General features: G+C 48.0%; 1 protein-coding gene across 4 annotated transcripts in view; it reads right to left on the bottom strand.

Moving 5' to 3' along the window:
• Positions 1-7,760, bottom strand: part of ODAD4 (outer dynein arm docking complex subunit 4) — a 98,746-nt gene extending 90,986 nt beyond the window's left edge. Inside the window, exon 1 of one of the 4 annotated variants that reach the window (XM_077459533.1) lies at positions 7,537-7,760. In XM_077459533.1, the coding sequence (XP_077315659.1) occupies positions 7,537-7,659 (123 nt within the window). In that variant the 5' untranslated portion in view covers positions 7,660-7,760. The remainder of the gene's footprint in view (positions 1-7,536) is intronic. The other 3 variants (XM_077459531.1, XM_077459530.1, XM_077459532.1) reach the window with 3 other exon arrangements.
• Positions 7,761-15,427: the final 7,667 nt, after the last annotated feature.

Here is a 15,427-nt window from a genome sequence, read left to right as displayed (position 1 = left end):
TATATATATACATACATACACACACACACACACATACATACGGGTACGCTTATTGCGATTATTTGAAGAATTGGCCTAAACCGATACTGTCGCTTAATGCGGCAAAACCTTTTGATGGTATAAAGTGGAACTTTTTATGGCACTGTTTACAGAAATCTGGATTTGGACCAGTTTATACGCTGGATACAGTTTCTTTTTGCTTCACCGCTTCAGGTAAACAGACAAATATCGGCCCCTTTTTGTTACGAGGATCAAGACAGGGATGCCCATTATCACCCCTCCTTTTTGATTCTGATTCTCTGGCTGCTGCTATTTGCCAGTCGCCACTTATTATAGGGTTCCGCAGATCTTTAGGAGAGGACAAGATTGCCCTACATACTGATGAAACATAAAGGGAAGAAGCTGTGCTAAAAACATGAAAACTATATGTTTGATCTAAACCGAAGTGATATTGCGAAAAATAGGTGAAAAAAAAAACTAATTAAAAATACAATAATTAAATTCCTCGATATAAGTGATAAAAAACACACACACACACACACTATTATATATATATATAGTAGGTATGTAGGTAACCGCTGTTGTGTTGTCTGACAACACCCGGACATGGTGACCTCTCAAATTCTGAAAGGCCACCAAACACAGAAAGATCGCCTTCAATTCCCTCCAGTTGGATGATCTTTGAGCTTCCTGCTTGGACCAAACCCCCTGGGTTTGACCATCCAGGTGGGCCCCCCAGCCCCAGGCACTTGCGTCTGTTAGACGCTTGTCCAAGGGAAAAGTCCACGTAAGACCCCTTGAGAGGTTTACCTGGTCTCTCCACCACCAAAGAATTTCATCAAGGACGAAAAGGGCTCTTAACAGCTTTTCCAAAGGATCCTGCTTGACAGAACCTCCCTCTGAAGGGGTCTGGAATGGAACCTGGCCCACTGAACAGCCGGGTTGCTGCCGTAAGCAGGCCCAGAACTGCCATAGCCGTCCTGACCGAGACTGCTTGGTTGCTCTGTATGCGCTGTACAGCTAGCTGCAACTTTTCCTGTTTTTCCAGCGGCAGGAAAACTTTCTGTAGAATCGAGTTTAACGTATACCCCAGAAATGTCATTTCCTGTGAGGGGATCAGGTTCGACTTCTCTAGATTTAGAAGCCACCAGGCCCTCGAGGTGAGACTGGGCCCTCTGGAGATTGACTAGGACCTGCTCCCTGGAGTCTGCAAAAAACAAAAGGTCGTCCAGATAAGGGACGACTGAAATCCCCTTCAACTTCAGGGGCTCCAGAGCCTCTGCCATAATCTTTGTAAAGACCCTGGGAGAGGACGAGAGTCCGAATGGCAGAGCCCTGAATTGGAGGTGCCATACCAAACTCCCCACCTTCAATGCAAGGCGCAGGAACTGCTGCGATGCCTGATGAATGGGTATATTCTCTCTCTTCCTCCTCCGAGTCCCTGAAGGAGATGAGAGTACTACCCCCTTCAAATCCTCGGTCTCCACCTGTCTGGATGACGACGCCCTGGGGCTGGGCGGCAAGTTCTGAGGCTCAGTCTGTGCGGGAGGGTTTTGTATCAGGATGGACCTGACTGAACTCAAGGAGTTTGTCAGCTCTTTAACCGAAGAAAACAAATCCTTATACTGCTGGGATGTTTCCTCTTCCACCAATTCTCTGATACAATTTCTGCACATTGCCTTCTGCCATGAATCTCTGAGGGGGGTCTTGCAAGAAGGACATATTCTCTGACCTGGTCTAGCTTTTCCTAGTGATTTTTCCTGAAACGACATGCAGGCTTAACTCACTAAAAGCTCTCAACAACCTGTTGCTTAACACCAAGCCAGTGCTGAGACCCACCACCAAACAGACCACTAGTGAGACCCCAGAACTAGGCTGCAAAGGGTCAGAGCGAAGTCACCTCTGACCTGCAGCGACAGGCCCCCAAGAGGGGGGAACAGACAAAGACATAGCCCAATAGTGAAGCAGAGGGTGCCACTGCACCTTACATACCTGGGCTGGACCGGTGCTTGGGGCGCCTGTCTCCGCCATAGCTGGCTTACATTCCTCCACCGCCGAGTAAGGCAGCATTCACAAACAGCTCCGCCATTTTTTTAAATTTTCCTGGCCGCCGCGTCATCAGGGCCGGCCGGAAGCGGAAGCACGTGGTCACCTGACCCGCCCCATGATCCCTGCGTTCCAAGCGCTTGAACCACGGCGCCACGCCCCCTCAGAGCGCCCACGCGTCACCGTAAACGACGCTGTCACCGCCCGGGACCCGACGCCGAAAACGGAGCAACGCCGCTGACCTGCAGCGACCTCCGCCAGCAACAGAGCCCTCCCTGCGCTAGTCCAGGGGACACCGGGCACCCGACGCCGGCACTCCGAGGGTCCTTACTCCCCTGAGATGGCAGGACTAGGAGCTCCAGGAGTCCTCTCCCGCTGGAGATGCTGCTGGGGGTCAAATGAAAACACAACCAGTACCTAAGGTAAGCCTTACTCCCCTGCAGAGAGTGTAGCTCTCCCCTGGTTCAGGCACATGCTTCCTCCATGGAGGAAACACAATAACTGAAGCCATGGAGGAAGAGGAGGTGTTTTTAAAGTGGGCATGTGTTTCCTAATGACAAGGTGGAGCTACACTCTCTCTGGGTTTGTCCTGAAAGGCGATTTGAGAAAAATTAACCGCTACCATAAAACTTGGTCTTCCTGGTTCGAATATAGACTCTCTCAGGAGTACGAGACAATGGTCGGGTAACATAGTTAATGATACATACTCGTTTGCCCATTAACCTTGGATAATGTCGCCTTAGTACCAATTTAGAGAGGCCCGTTAAAAATTTAAATTAAAAATAAATAATTACAGATAGTTCAATGGAAGCTTCATCATTCATTGCTGCCCCTTGAAGCAAAATTGTACAGGAACCCCCACTTTACCTTTTACTGTTTTCACTTTCCTCCCCCCCCCACATCTCCTCATTTCTGAACTCTCCACCTCTCACGGAGTACAGATCCGTGCCCGCAGTTCGGAGGCGGTCATAACCCACACAAGCCCAATCTGTTTTATCTGGCCTGCCAGCCTAGGTAAGGCCAGTCCGAAGGGCTATGAACCATCATTATAAAGCAATTGTGTAAACATTAGTGCTCTGCTTGTTACTATTCACCTGTATGTGATTTACCTGTTCATCTGTATTTAAGTTTGTACTGTTCATACTCTTCAATAAAACCTTTATGAAAAAAAAAAAAGGAAATCCAGTAATACACGGTCTCGCCCCGCTCTGCACATCAGTTGCTCTCTACCTTTTAGGCACTGCCAAATTTGTAGAGGCCAATCTGCTGACAGTTTTAAAGCAGACTTAAACCCTCCTATCCTTTACAACGAATGAAGCGGATTCTATTTGATATCTGCAACTGCCCTGGTGCTGCACATGTGATCGGTTAGGACACCAGGTATTTGATGGTTTGACAGTTTGGTTGAGGACACAAGGAAATGTGACAGTTTGGTTAATGGGTATATAGATATAAATATTACACCAATATATACTCCTGCGCTAATAGATAAGAGAGTTATAAATCTGTGAACAAATTAATAAATTAGGTTAATAAATGAATAAATTAGGTCAAAGTGCATGTGCCTTTAAATGTGAATCAAAATATGAGCACTACCCAATGTTAATGCTAACCGATCATTCTCACAGTGCAATATAAAGAACAATCCATAATTAATGAAAGTCGATAAATTCATAAATCCTTCAAAAGTTCATACATTTTCATATCATCATCTTCCAGTGCAGCTTCACATTTTCAATTGTGTAGTATAAGGCCGCGTACACACGGGCGGATTGTCTGCCCAACTAAGTTTGTCAGACAATCCGACAGACAGTCCGTTCAACTTTTGAATGAACGGACTTGACCACACACGATGAACAGACAGTCCGCTGAAAACTTGCGCGATGACGTGTACAGCACGTACGACGGGACTAGAAAAACGACGTCCAATACACTGCAATGCAACCTTCGGCCGTGTAAATCCTTTCTGAGCATGCGCCATACTTAGTCCGCCCAACTTGCCTACACACGAGCGGACTGTCCGCTGAAACCAAGTTTGGACGGACAAAACCAAGTTTGGACGGACAAAATTACGAAAGACTAAGTCCGTCAGACTGTCCGCTGAAAAAGTCCGCTGAAGCCCACACACGAGCGGATTGTCCGCTGAAACACGGTTCAGCGGACTAAGTTGGGCAGACAATCCGCCCGTGTGTACGCGGCCTAAAGTGGCAAGTGCTGAAAAAAACAACAAACAAACAATCTGTGCCCCCTCTATGTGATCTCACTCACCAGATAACTAGGACACCCATGACAGAAGTCATAAGCACTTTGTAAAGATGGCTGGGCTCTGTAGTTCCATGGGCGAGGTCAGCCTACAGCATAGGTGATTTTCAATGTGCTGTCATGCGTTGTAAACAAATGGCAGAGAAAGCAATATAGCACAATTCTATTTATTGGTCACACAGAACAAACAATATCCATGCACATGTAAAAACACTAAGACCCGGTTCACACAGGGGCAACTTGTCAGACGACTTAGCCACCTGACAAGTCGCGTTCCGTTCTGTACTATGGAACCGTTCTAATAGGAACGACTCAAGTCGCTCCAACTTAGAAAAAGGTTTCTGTACTACTTTGGGACGACTTCAGGGCGACTTGTATTGACTTCTGTACAGAAGTAATTTTGCAAGCCGTCGCTGAATTTATGTGCAGGTCGCCTTACAGAGTCGTGCTGCCTCTGTGTGAACCAGCTCTAACACATGTTCAAAACCCGGAACCGGAAGTATCCATCGACTTGCGTCTCATTGGCCGAAAATTGCGTCACCACCCATGGTTGAGTTAGCATTAAAGAGGAAGTAAACCCTGATGGACTTACTTCTTCTTTGCCTCCCTGCAAAGGTAAAGCATAATGGACTACTATGCATCGCATAGTAGCCCATTATGTGTCACTTACCTGACACAGGAGCCAGCGATGTCACCGCTGTCCCCTGTAGTATGGAGCATCCATCTTCTTCCAGGTATCGCTGCTCCAGCCACTCACAGCGCCGGAGCAGCTATGACGTCACTCCCACGCATGCGCAAGGGGGCCGCCACTAACAACATATCGCGGTTAGCAGCGGCATGCTGCTAACGGTGATAGTGCGCCTGCATGCCGCTGTCTACCGTGCATGCGCCGTAGACAGCGGTGACTGTCTATTAGTAAATATCTCCTAAACCATATAGGTTTAGGAGATATTTCTTGGACCTACGGGCAAGCCATAATCTAGGCTTACCTGTAGGTCAAAGTGGTTTGTAAGGGTTTACAACCACTTCAACATTGGGTAGCGCTCTTATATTTTGATTCACAAATGTGACAGTTAGCAATCCCAGCATTCCAGGAATGTGACCATGTTTTGGAAACCATTAAATTGATAGGTTTAGTTCCCCTTTATGATTTACTGCTGTTCAGGGGCTCTGGGGTTCAGAAAAATGGCAGGCACTGGCAAGGAAGAAACAGGAACAATGCTGGGGGAAATATACAGCACACAATTTTGGTAGTATGATTATTCATGTAGAATGTATGTTCCTTGCTAAAGAACATTTTTTTTATCAAGTTGTTATGGGTTGAGTTCTCTTTTAATCACTTCCAGCCCAAGGACATTATATAACATCTTTGACTTTCAGTGTTGATATCTGAATGATGCCGGCATCATTCAGATATCTTTTTCAGCCTGGAATTTGGTGAAGCACAAGAACGATCATAGCAGCAGTTCAGACCCTTGATCGGTTTTACAGGCAGCAGGAGGAGACATCGCCTTCTCCAGGCTTTCCCGTGCCATTAGGGACCCGGAGAAAGAATCCGCCGCTGGATGAAGAGCATAGAGATTTCCGGGGACCAGATCTCTATGACTGTCGGAGGCCCGGGCGCGACGTTATGACATCAAGTCCGGGCCGCGGATGTAAACAAAGCCGAGACAAAGCTGGAAAGCATTAGAGCTGTCTTTTTTTGATCTGATGCTTTCCAGCCTGGAGGAGAGATGTGAGGTCTTATCTCTCCATAAAGAGGACATGTCACGCTCCATTTCTATTACAAGGGATGTTTACATTCCTTGTAATAGGAATAAAAGTGATCAAAAAAATAACTAAAAATAAAGAGAAAGTGTAAAAATAAAAATAAAAAAGTCAAGTAAAATAAACAATAAAATAATAAAATTTAAATGCACCCCCCCCCCCCCCCCGTGTGCTCACAGAGGCGAAAGTCCCACCCACGTATGTAAACGTTTCAAACCACACGCGAGGTTTTGCCGCATGCATTAGAGCGAGAGCAACAATTCTAGCACCTCCTCTGTAACTCTAAACTGGTAACCTGTAAAAAGTTTTTAAAGCGTCACCTATGGAGATTTCTAAGTACCAAAGTTTGCCGCCATTCCACGAGTTTTCGCAGTTTTAAAGCGTGACATGTTGGGTATCTATTTACTTGGCATAACAGCATCTTTCACAATTATTAAAGAGGGATTCCACCAAAAAAAAAAAAATATTAAAAGCCAGCAGCTATAAATACTACAGCTGCTGACTTTTAATAAATGGACACTCACCTGTCCCGGGTTCCAGCGATGCCGGCAGCCGAGGCCGATCGACCGCTCGGGCCTCGGCTGCTGCCGCCACCATTCTAGGTGAGGGAATCAGGAAGTGAAGCGAATCGGCTTCACTTCCCGGTTCCCTACTGCGCATGCGCGAGCTGCGCCGGGCAATAGGAAATCTCCGCGCTGTCACTGGGACCCGTGTGTGTCCCAGCAGACAGGGCGGCAGGACAGGAAATGGTGTAGACTCCCACGGGAGTCTATGCCCGGAAGTGGGTGAAAATACCTGTCTTTGACAGGTATCTCCACCCCCCTCCCCCCTGAAAGGTGTCAATTGTGACACCGGAGGGGGGGAGGGATCCGATCAGCGGAGGTTCCACTTTAGGGTGGAATCCCGCTTTAAAAAAATAAAAAAAATGGCCCAACTTTACGGTTTTGTTATTTAATTCATGAAACAGTCCCCCCCCCCCCCCCCCAAAAAAAATGTATTTGAAAAACTGTTGCACAAATACCTTCCAATCTTCTATGTACAGGAATTATACAGATGTTGGTAATTATAAAGGGAACTGTACAATCAGATTGTATTGTCAGTATTTGTGTGATATCTGTACGTTTTTCCTGATGTCCTCAGGCCAAATCTGCTGGGGGGGAGGGGCTTGACCAGTTGAGTAGATTTCAGATCTGATTGGACAGTAAATTTACAGACAGTACGACTGTCACCAGTTCAGCCTCCAAGACAGGAAGTGACAAGAAATCTCCCCAGGAGAAATGAAAAACGGAAAAAGAGTTTTACCCTTTACAACTTTACACAGTACAAACTAATGGCTATATACACTTTCCATATACATAAACATTTCAACCCCATTAGAACATGTATTTCCCCACCTAGTGATTTACCCAGCACAAGAGTCTCCAGCTTCTGTAGAACTACAAGTCCCAGCCCCTCTCTTACATTGCTGAAGCTCTCCTTGGCTTTGCTGTACTCCCCCTTGTGGTAAAGCTGCTCCCCCTCAGCCATGTATGTGGTGAAGGTACTGCGGGGTCCCTGCTCTCCATCCGCTTCTTCTGCCATCATGGAGATCACACCAGCCGTCTGCACACACCGACTTTATCCCGCAAAGTGTTCCTAGCAGCCGAGGCTGTCGCTTAGCAACATGGAAACAATCATGGCGTCTCCAGCTTCCGCGAACAGCCAATCGTGTGCAGGGAAGTCGAGCTCCAATGAAAAGTGCTCATGGGGCGGAGTTTAGTCATGTGCTGCTGGTATAAAGTAATTCCTTAGATCGTGAGAGGGTCTGCATTCGGAGTGGAGCTCCACATTTGACAGGAAGCATGCGTATTCCACTCCACTCCACTCCACCTTTTTATTGAACTTTATTGTAGCAAACAATGAATGGCTGGCTGTAGCTCCACTGTCTACAGGAAACATGTGGCTTCCATTCCACCTCTTCTTTTTTTTTTTTTTTATGAAATTTAACCACTTGACCACTGGGCACTTAAAGTGGTCGTAAACCCTTACGGTTCACACAGTGGGCAATGCAAGTCACCCCGAGGTCGCCCAAAAGTAGTACAGGAACCTTTTTTCTGAGTCGGAGCGACTCAAGTTGCTCCTCTTAGAACGGTTCCATTGTACAGAACGGGGGCGACTTGTCAGGTCGCGGCACGGCAAGTCGTGTCGCCTCGTGTCGCCCCCTGTGTGAACCGGCCCTTACGACACACTTTGACCTACAGGTAAGCCTAGATTAAGGCTTACCTTACATACATAGTTACATAGTTAGTCAGGTTGAAAAAAGACACAAGTCCATCCAGTTCAACCTGAAAAACAAATAAATAAAATAAAAAATAATCGTACAATCCAATATACCCAATTTTATGCCCACAATTGATCCAGAGGAAGGCGAAATAAACCCCAGCAGAGCATGCTCCAATTTGCTACAGCAGGGGAAAAAAAATTCCTTCCTGATCCCCCAAGAGGCAATCGGATTTTCCCTGGATCAACTTTACCTATGTTAGTACCCAGTTATATTTATGTACATTCAGGAAAGTATCCAGGCCTTTCTTAAAGCAATCTACTGAACTGGCCAGAACCACCTCTGCAGGGAGTCTATTCCACATTTTCACAGCTCTAACTGTGAAGAAACCTTTCCGTACTTGAAGATGAAATCTCTTTTCCTCTAGACGTAAAGAGTGCTCCCTTGTCCTCTGGGTTGACCATACAGAGAATAACTCAACACCAAGTTCCCTATATGGACCCCTAATATATTTGTACATGTTGATCATATCCCCCCTTATTCTCTTCTTCTCAAGAGTGAATAAATTCAGTTCCTCTAATCTTTCCTCATAGCTGAGTTCCTCCATGCTTCTTATCAGTTTGGTTGCCCTTCTCTGCACTTTCTCCAGTTCCCCGATATCCTTTTTGAGAACTGGTGCCCAAAACTGAACTGCATATTCCAGATGAGGTCTTACTAATGATTTGAACAGGGGCAAAATTATATCTCTCTCTCTGGAGTCCATACCTCTCTTAATACAGGAAAGGACTTTGCTCGCTTTGGAAACAGCAGCTTGGCATTGCATGTTGTTATTGAGCTTATTATCTACCAAAACCCCCAGATCCTTCTCCACTATGGATTCCCCCAGTTGTACTCCCCCCCTAGCATGTATGATGCATGCATATTCTTAGCCCCCAAGTGCATAACTTTACATTTATCAGCATTAAACCTCATCTGCCACATAGTCGCCCAATTAGGCAGTGCATTGAGGTCGGCTTGTAAATTGGAGACATCCTGTAAGGACGTTATTCCACTGCATATCTTGATGTCATCTGCAAAGACAGAAGTGTTACTTTTGATCCCAGACCCAATATCATTGATAAAGATGTTAAAAAGTAAGGGTCCCAGCACTGAACCTTGGGGTACACCACTGATAACCTTAGACCATTCAGAGTAATGATCATTAACCACTACTCTCTGAATTCTGTCTTTTAGCCAATTTTCTATCTATTTACAAACTGATATTTCCAAACCTGTAGACTTTACCTTACACATGAGCCGTGTGTGCGGAACTGTATCGAACGCTTTTGCAAAATCCAAGTATACCACCTCCACCGCCACCCCTCTGTCCAAGGTTTTGCTTACCTCCTCATAAAAAGAAATCAGATTTGTCTGACAACTTCTGTCTTTCATGAATCCATGCTGTCTGTTGCTTAAAGCGGAGGTCCACCCTAAAGTGGACCTTCTGCTCATTGGAATCCCCCCCCCCTCCGGCGCCACAATTGGCACCTTTCAGGGGGAAGGGGGGTGCAGGTACTTGTACAGTACAGGTATCTGCACCCACTTCCGGGATAGCTCTCTGCGGAAAGGGGCGTAGATCTATGCCCCTTTCCAAAAGTCCCCCGCTGCCTGCTGGGAAACACACAGATCCCAGAAGCAGCGGGTCCATCCTTATTGCGCAGCGCGACTCGCGCATGCGCAGTAGGGAACCTGGAAATGAAGCCGAAAGGCTCCACTTCCCGATTCCCATAACCAAGATGGCGGCGGCAGCACCCGAGAGACGATCGAGAGATCGGCTTCGGGTGCCGACATCGCGGGCGCGCTGGGCGGGTAAGTGTCCTTATTTTAAAAGTCAGCAGCTGCTGTATTTGTAGCTGCTGGCTTTAAAAAAAAATGGCGGAACTCCCGGCGGACTCCCGCTTTAAAGTGTTTTTGTTCAGCAAGAACTTGTCTATGTGGTCTTTTATTAAACGCTCCAGTATCTTCCCAGCTATAGAAATTAAGCTAACAGGTCTATAGCTACTTGGTAAAGACTTTGATCCCTTTTTAAATATAGGCACCACATTGGCCCTGCGCCAATCCAGTGGGACTATTCCTGTCATTAACGAGTCCCTAAAAATTAGATACAATGGCTCTGAAATTACAGAGCTCAATTCTTTTAGGATCCGTGGGTCAGGTGCTTTATCCACCTTTATTCCGTCTAAATATTTCTGGACCATATCACTTTTGAGCCATTGTGGATCATTTGGGCTGTGTCACTACCACCCCCATTATGGACATGAGCTCCCCCATGCTCTTTTGTGTACACAGAGCTGAAGAAAGTATTTAGCCAGTTGCTGACCGCCCGCCGTCAAATGACGGCCAGGCGGCGCAGCTCTCGTGGCGGGAGGCCGTCATATGAAGGCCTCCCGTTTAAACAGGGTATGCGCGCGATCGTGCGCGCGCATCCCCGTTCCCTCGGTGGCGGCGTGTCACGGAGACACCGCTCACCACCGAGGGTGGTAAACAGCCATTGGTCATGGCTGTTTACCACGTGATCGGCCGTGATGAAGTCACGGCCGATCACAGCAAGTGCTTTACGGCTGTAAACGGCGCATGCGCGGGATCGGGAGCGCGCTGCTCGTTCACATCGGTGGCGGCGTGTTCCCCGGGAACACTGCTCGTCACCGATGCCGGTAAACAGCCATTGGCTGGCTGTTTACCCATGTGATCGGCTGTGAACCTTTCACAGCCGATCACTAAATGTAAACACAGAGCGGTAACTGCCTGTTACCAGCTCTTCTTTCCTCACACACAGTTTCCAGTGTGAGGAGAGAAGAGCCTGGAGCAGTGAGTTATCGATCTGTGTTCTGTAGTGTCTACACCAACACCACACTTGTCAGATCGCCCCCCCCCCCCACTGTCATCTGTCACCCAACAGTCACCACAGTCACCCAATAAAGTGAACCTGTCACATAGGAGACTGCCATCAGTGACCGTCAGCGGTGCACCTGTCACCCATCACCCGTCACCCATCAGTGACCGCCAGCTGTCGCCCGTCACCCACCAGTGACCGCCAGCTGTCACCTGTCACCCACCAGTGACCGCCAGCTGTCACCCGTCACCCACCAGTGACCGCCAGCTGTCACCCGTCACACATCAGCCACCGCCAGGCGTCACCCATCAGTGACCGCCAGACATCAACCGTCACCCATCAGTGACCGCCAGACTTCACCGTCACCCATCAGCCACCGCCAGGCGTCACCCATCAGTGACCGCCAGCTGTCACCCGTCACCCACCAGTGACCGCCAGCTGTCACCCGTCACCCATCAGCCACCGCCTGCAGTCAGCCATCAGTGACCGCCAGACATCACCCGTCACCCATCAGTGACCACCAGACATCATCCGTCACCCGTCATCCATCAGTGACCACCAGACATCATCCGTCACCCGTCATCCATCACTGACCACCAGACGTCACCCGTCACCCATCAGCCACCGCCAGGCGTCACCCATCAGTGACCGCCAGACATCAACCGTCACCCATCAGTGACCGCCAGACTTCACCCGCCATCCATCAGCCACCACCAGCCGTCACACATCAGCCATCGCCTGTCACCCATCAGTGACCGCCATCTATCGCCTGTCACCCATCAGTGACCGCCAGCCATCGCCTTTCACCCATCAGTGACCACCAGCCATTGCACGTCACCCATCAGTGACCGCCAACCATCACCCTCCACCCATCAGTCACCGCCAGCCATCAGTGACCGCTAGCCGTCACCCATCACCTGTCACCCATCAGTGACCGCCAGCCATCAACCGCCACCCATCGTGACTGCCAGCCATCAACCGCCACCCATCGTGACTGCCAGCCATCAGTGACCATCACCCATCAGTGACTGCCAGCCATCAGTGACCATCACCCGTCACAATCCGTGGCCTGTCACACCGTCATCACCTGCCACCCATCACACAGCCCATCAGTGAACGTCACCTGTCACACAGCCATCAGCGCCATGGCCAGAAGAGTATATACCAGCGAGGAGGCGTTCCAGATCCTCTCCATGACCGATGAGAGCAACGGGGAATTCTCATCAGATTCCAATTCCGATTCTGATTCTGATTCCGAATCAAATTCGGCATTTAACCCAAATAGTGAATCGGAAATTGATTCGGAGGAAGAATGGGTCCCTCCTAAAAGGGCAAGGCCCTCTGAAAACCAGGATTATATTCCCAGGCCCGGTATCAGAGCTCCTGCCAGCAATAGGCCCCAAGAACAAATTCCCAGGCCCAGTACCAGCGCTGCTGTCAGCGTTAGACCCCGGGATCAAATGCCTAGTACCAGCTTTGCCGCCGGCGATGGGCCTCACCAACAATTGCCCAGACCCAGTACCAGTGCTGGCACATCACGCCTGAGCAACACAGGAAATTCCAATCCGACTACTAGAGTGTCACATCCCCCAAGAGCCAGGGCCTCTACATTTATGCCAGATGATCTTGCCAACCCAACATGGCTGCCTTCCAACTCGGCATCACCAATTATTCCCCCTTTCACAGCACAGCCAGGTGTGCAGACCAACACCCAAAATTTTTCAGAGATCGATTTTGTTCATCTGTTTTTGCCCGACACATTTCTGCAATTAGTTGTGGACCAGACAAATTTATACGCCCAGCAGTATATTGCCAATAACCCCCACTCATCATATGCCCGTCCCTTTGAGTGGCGAGATCTCAATTTGGAGGAGTTCAAAATTTTTATGGGCCTCACCCTGAACATGGGGATAACAAAAAAAAATGAAGGACATGCCTATTGGTCCACCCTACCCATCCACCACATGGCTATGTATTCTGCCGAAATGTCCAGGTCCCGATACAAGAAGATAATGCGCTTTCTTCACTTTAGCGACAACACAGAGTGCCTTCCCCAAAATCATCCAAATTATGACAAGTTATGTAAACTTCGCCCACTGATACATTTCTTTTCCCAAAAATTTGCAGAACTCTATGTCCCCGATCAAAATATATGTGTCGATGAGTCCCTGGTACCCTTTGCAGGCCGGCTAGGAATAAAGCAATATATACCTAGCAAAAGGGCCAGATACGGAATAAAATTATACAAACTATGTGAGAGAGCCACGGGATATCTGTATGCGTTCCGCATATATGAAGGAAGAGATTCCCAGCTCCAGCCCCCTGAGTGCCCGGCCTACATGGGCACAACTGGAAAGATTGTATGGGACCTGGCATACCCACTTCTGAACAAAGGATATCACATATACCTTGACAACTTTTACACCAGCCTGCCCCTTTTCAGACACTTATACATTGCAAAAACCCTGGCCTGCGGAACCTGCAGAAAAAATAGAAAGGGCTTCCCACAATCACTGGCAAACAAAAAGCTGCGAAGGGGGGAAAGAGCATCACGGAGATGCAACGAAGTGCTGGCCTTGAGGTGGAAGGATAAAAGGGACGTGTACATGATGTCCACCATCCATGAGGACACTACAATTGATGTTCAAAGAAGACAAGGTCCCACTGAAAAGCCTACATGTGTCCAAGATTATAATCTCTACATGGGGGGAGTGGATTTCAACGATCAAATGATTCAGCCCTATTTGTCAATAAGGAGGTCCCGATTCTGGTACAAGAAAGTAGCAATCTATCTAATCCATTTGGCCATTTATAATTCCTACATAGTCTACACCAAATCCATGGAAAGCCCCGCCCCCTTCCTAAAATTCATCGAAGAAGTTGTCATGACCCTCATCTATCACCAAAGACCCCCCCTAGTTGACCTTCGCTCTGAGGCTGTTTGCCGACTTCGTGAGCGCCACTTCCCCTTCAAAATTCCAGCATCTGAAACAGGCCGAAGACGGCAAAAAAAATGTCGCGTGTGCACCAAAAAAGGGTTTCGAAAAGATACCAGCTACCATTGTCCCGATTGTCCCTCCCAACCTGGCCTTTGCATTGGTGAATGCTTCAAACTTTATCATACATCCCTAAAATATTAGCCCATATTTTTAACCATTTCCCCATTTTCATTATCTGTGCTGACCATTTTTCATGCTTCCCCAAATAACCATGCCACTGCCTTCCACGTGAACTGACCCTGGCCTGTTTTTTGACTATGCCTCTGCCTACTGTTTGGACTGCTTCTACGTGAACTGACCCTGGCCTGTTTTGTGACTATGCCTTTGCCTACCATTTAGATTGCTTCCACGTGAACTGACCCTGGCCTGTTTTACCAACTACGCTTATGCCTACCGCTTGGACTGCTTTCACGTCATCTGACCCTGGCCTGTTTTATGGACTATGCTTTTGCCTACCGCTTGGACTGATCTGTTGCCCTGCTACTCTAGGACACAGGGGTCTCCCATGTGAGGGGCTCCAGAAATGTTTTTCCGGATGGAGGAAACAATTTTTATTGTTTCTTCCGGTTTTCGGAATAGGGTCTGGAGTCCGGAGGCTTCATAGAGATTTGGGAGGGTCGAAGCCTCTACCCCTGTGCCCATGTGCACAGGTCTTACGTGATTGCGGCCCTCAGCCTGCCGCTGACTTACTGCCACCATGCCTCTGCCTGCCGCATGAACGGACCACACCGCTACCTGGACTATGCAAATAATTAGCTGTAGCAAGAGGCAGTATGTTTATGAAGGGCTAGAGAGCGGTACGATAATGAGTGTCTGCAGGTAACGGTGTACCAGGACCAATATTATGGCTGTGCTGGCTGTCTCTGTCTGGACAATTTCTATGGACTGCCATGCTGACAATATCCTTGTGCTGACTATAGACAATATTCCTGCCGGCTGCCTTGATAACTACCATTGCTGTCGCTAAGCACATCCCTGCCTGCTGCCTGGACCAGCGCTCTGGTGGATACTACACAGGTAATGCTTTTTTTTTTACCCTTTCCACAATAGAATTTATTTTGGATTATAATTCTTGGTATGTACATGCTATGTGTTAGAAATACGAAGGTCCTTCAAAAATGATAGGTTGCCAGGTAACTATATGTCATTTATGCTCCTAGAACGTCTGATGGTGCTACTTGAATGTTGGGCCTTTGTATGTGGCCAGGCAGTGTAAAAGTT

The sequence above is a fragment of the Lithobates pipiens genome, unplaced genomic scaffold (assembly GCF_037356315.1).
Source record: "Lithobates pipiens isolate NorthernLeopardFrog02 unplaced genomic scaffold, aLitPip1_a1.2 Scaffold_28, whole genome shotgun sequence".
Taxonomy (NCBI): domain Eukaryota; kingdom Metazoa; phylum Chordata; class Amphibia; order Anura; family Ranidae; genus Lithobates; species Lithobates pipiens.
This window is presented reverse-complemented; position numbering and strand designations above follow the sequence as displayed.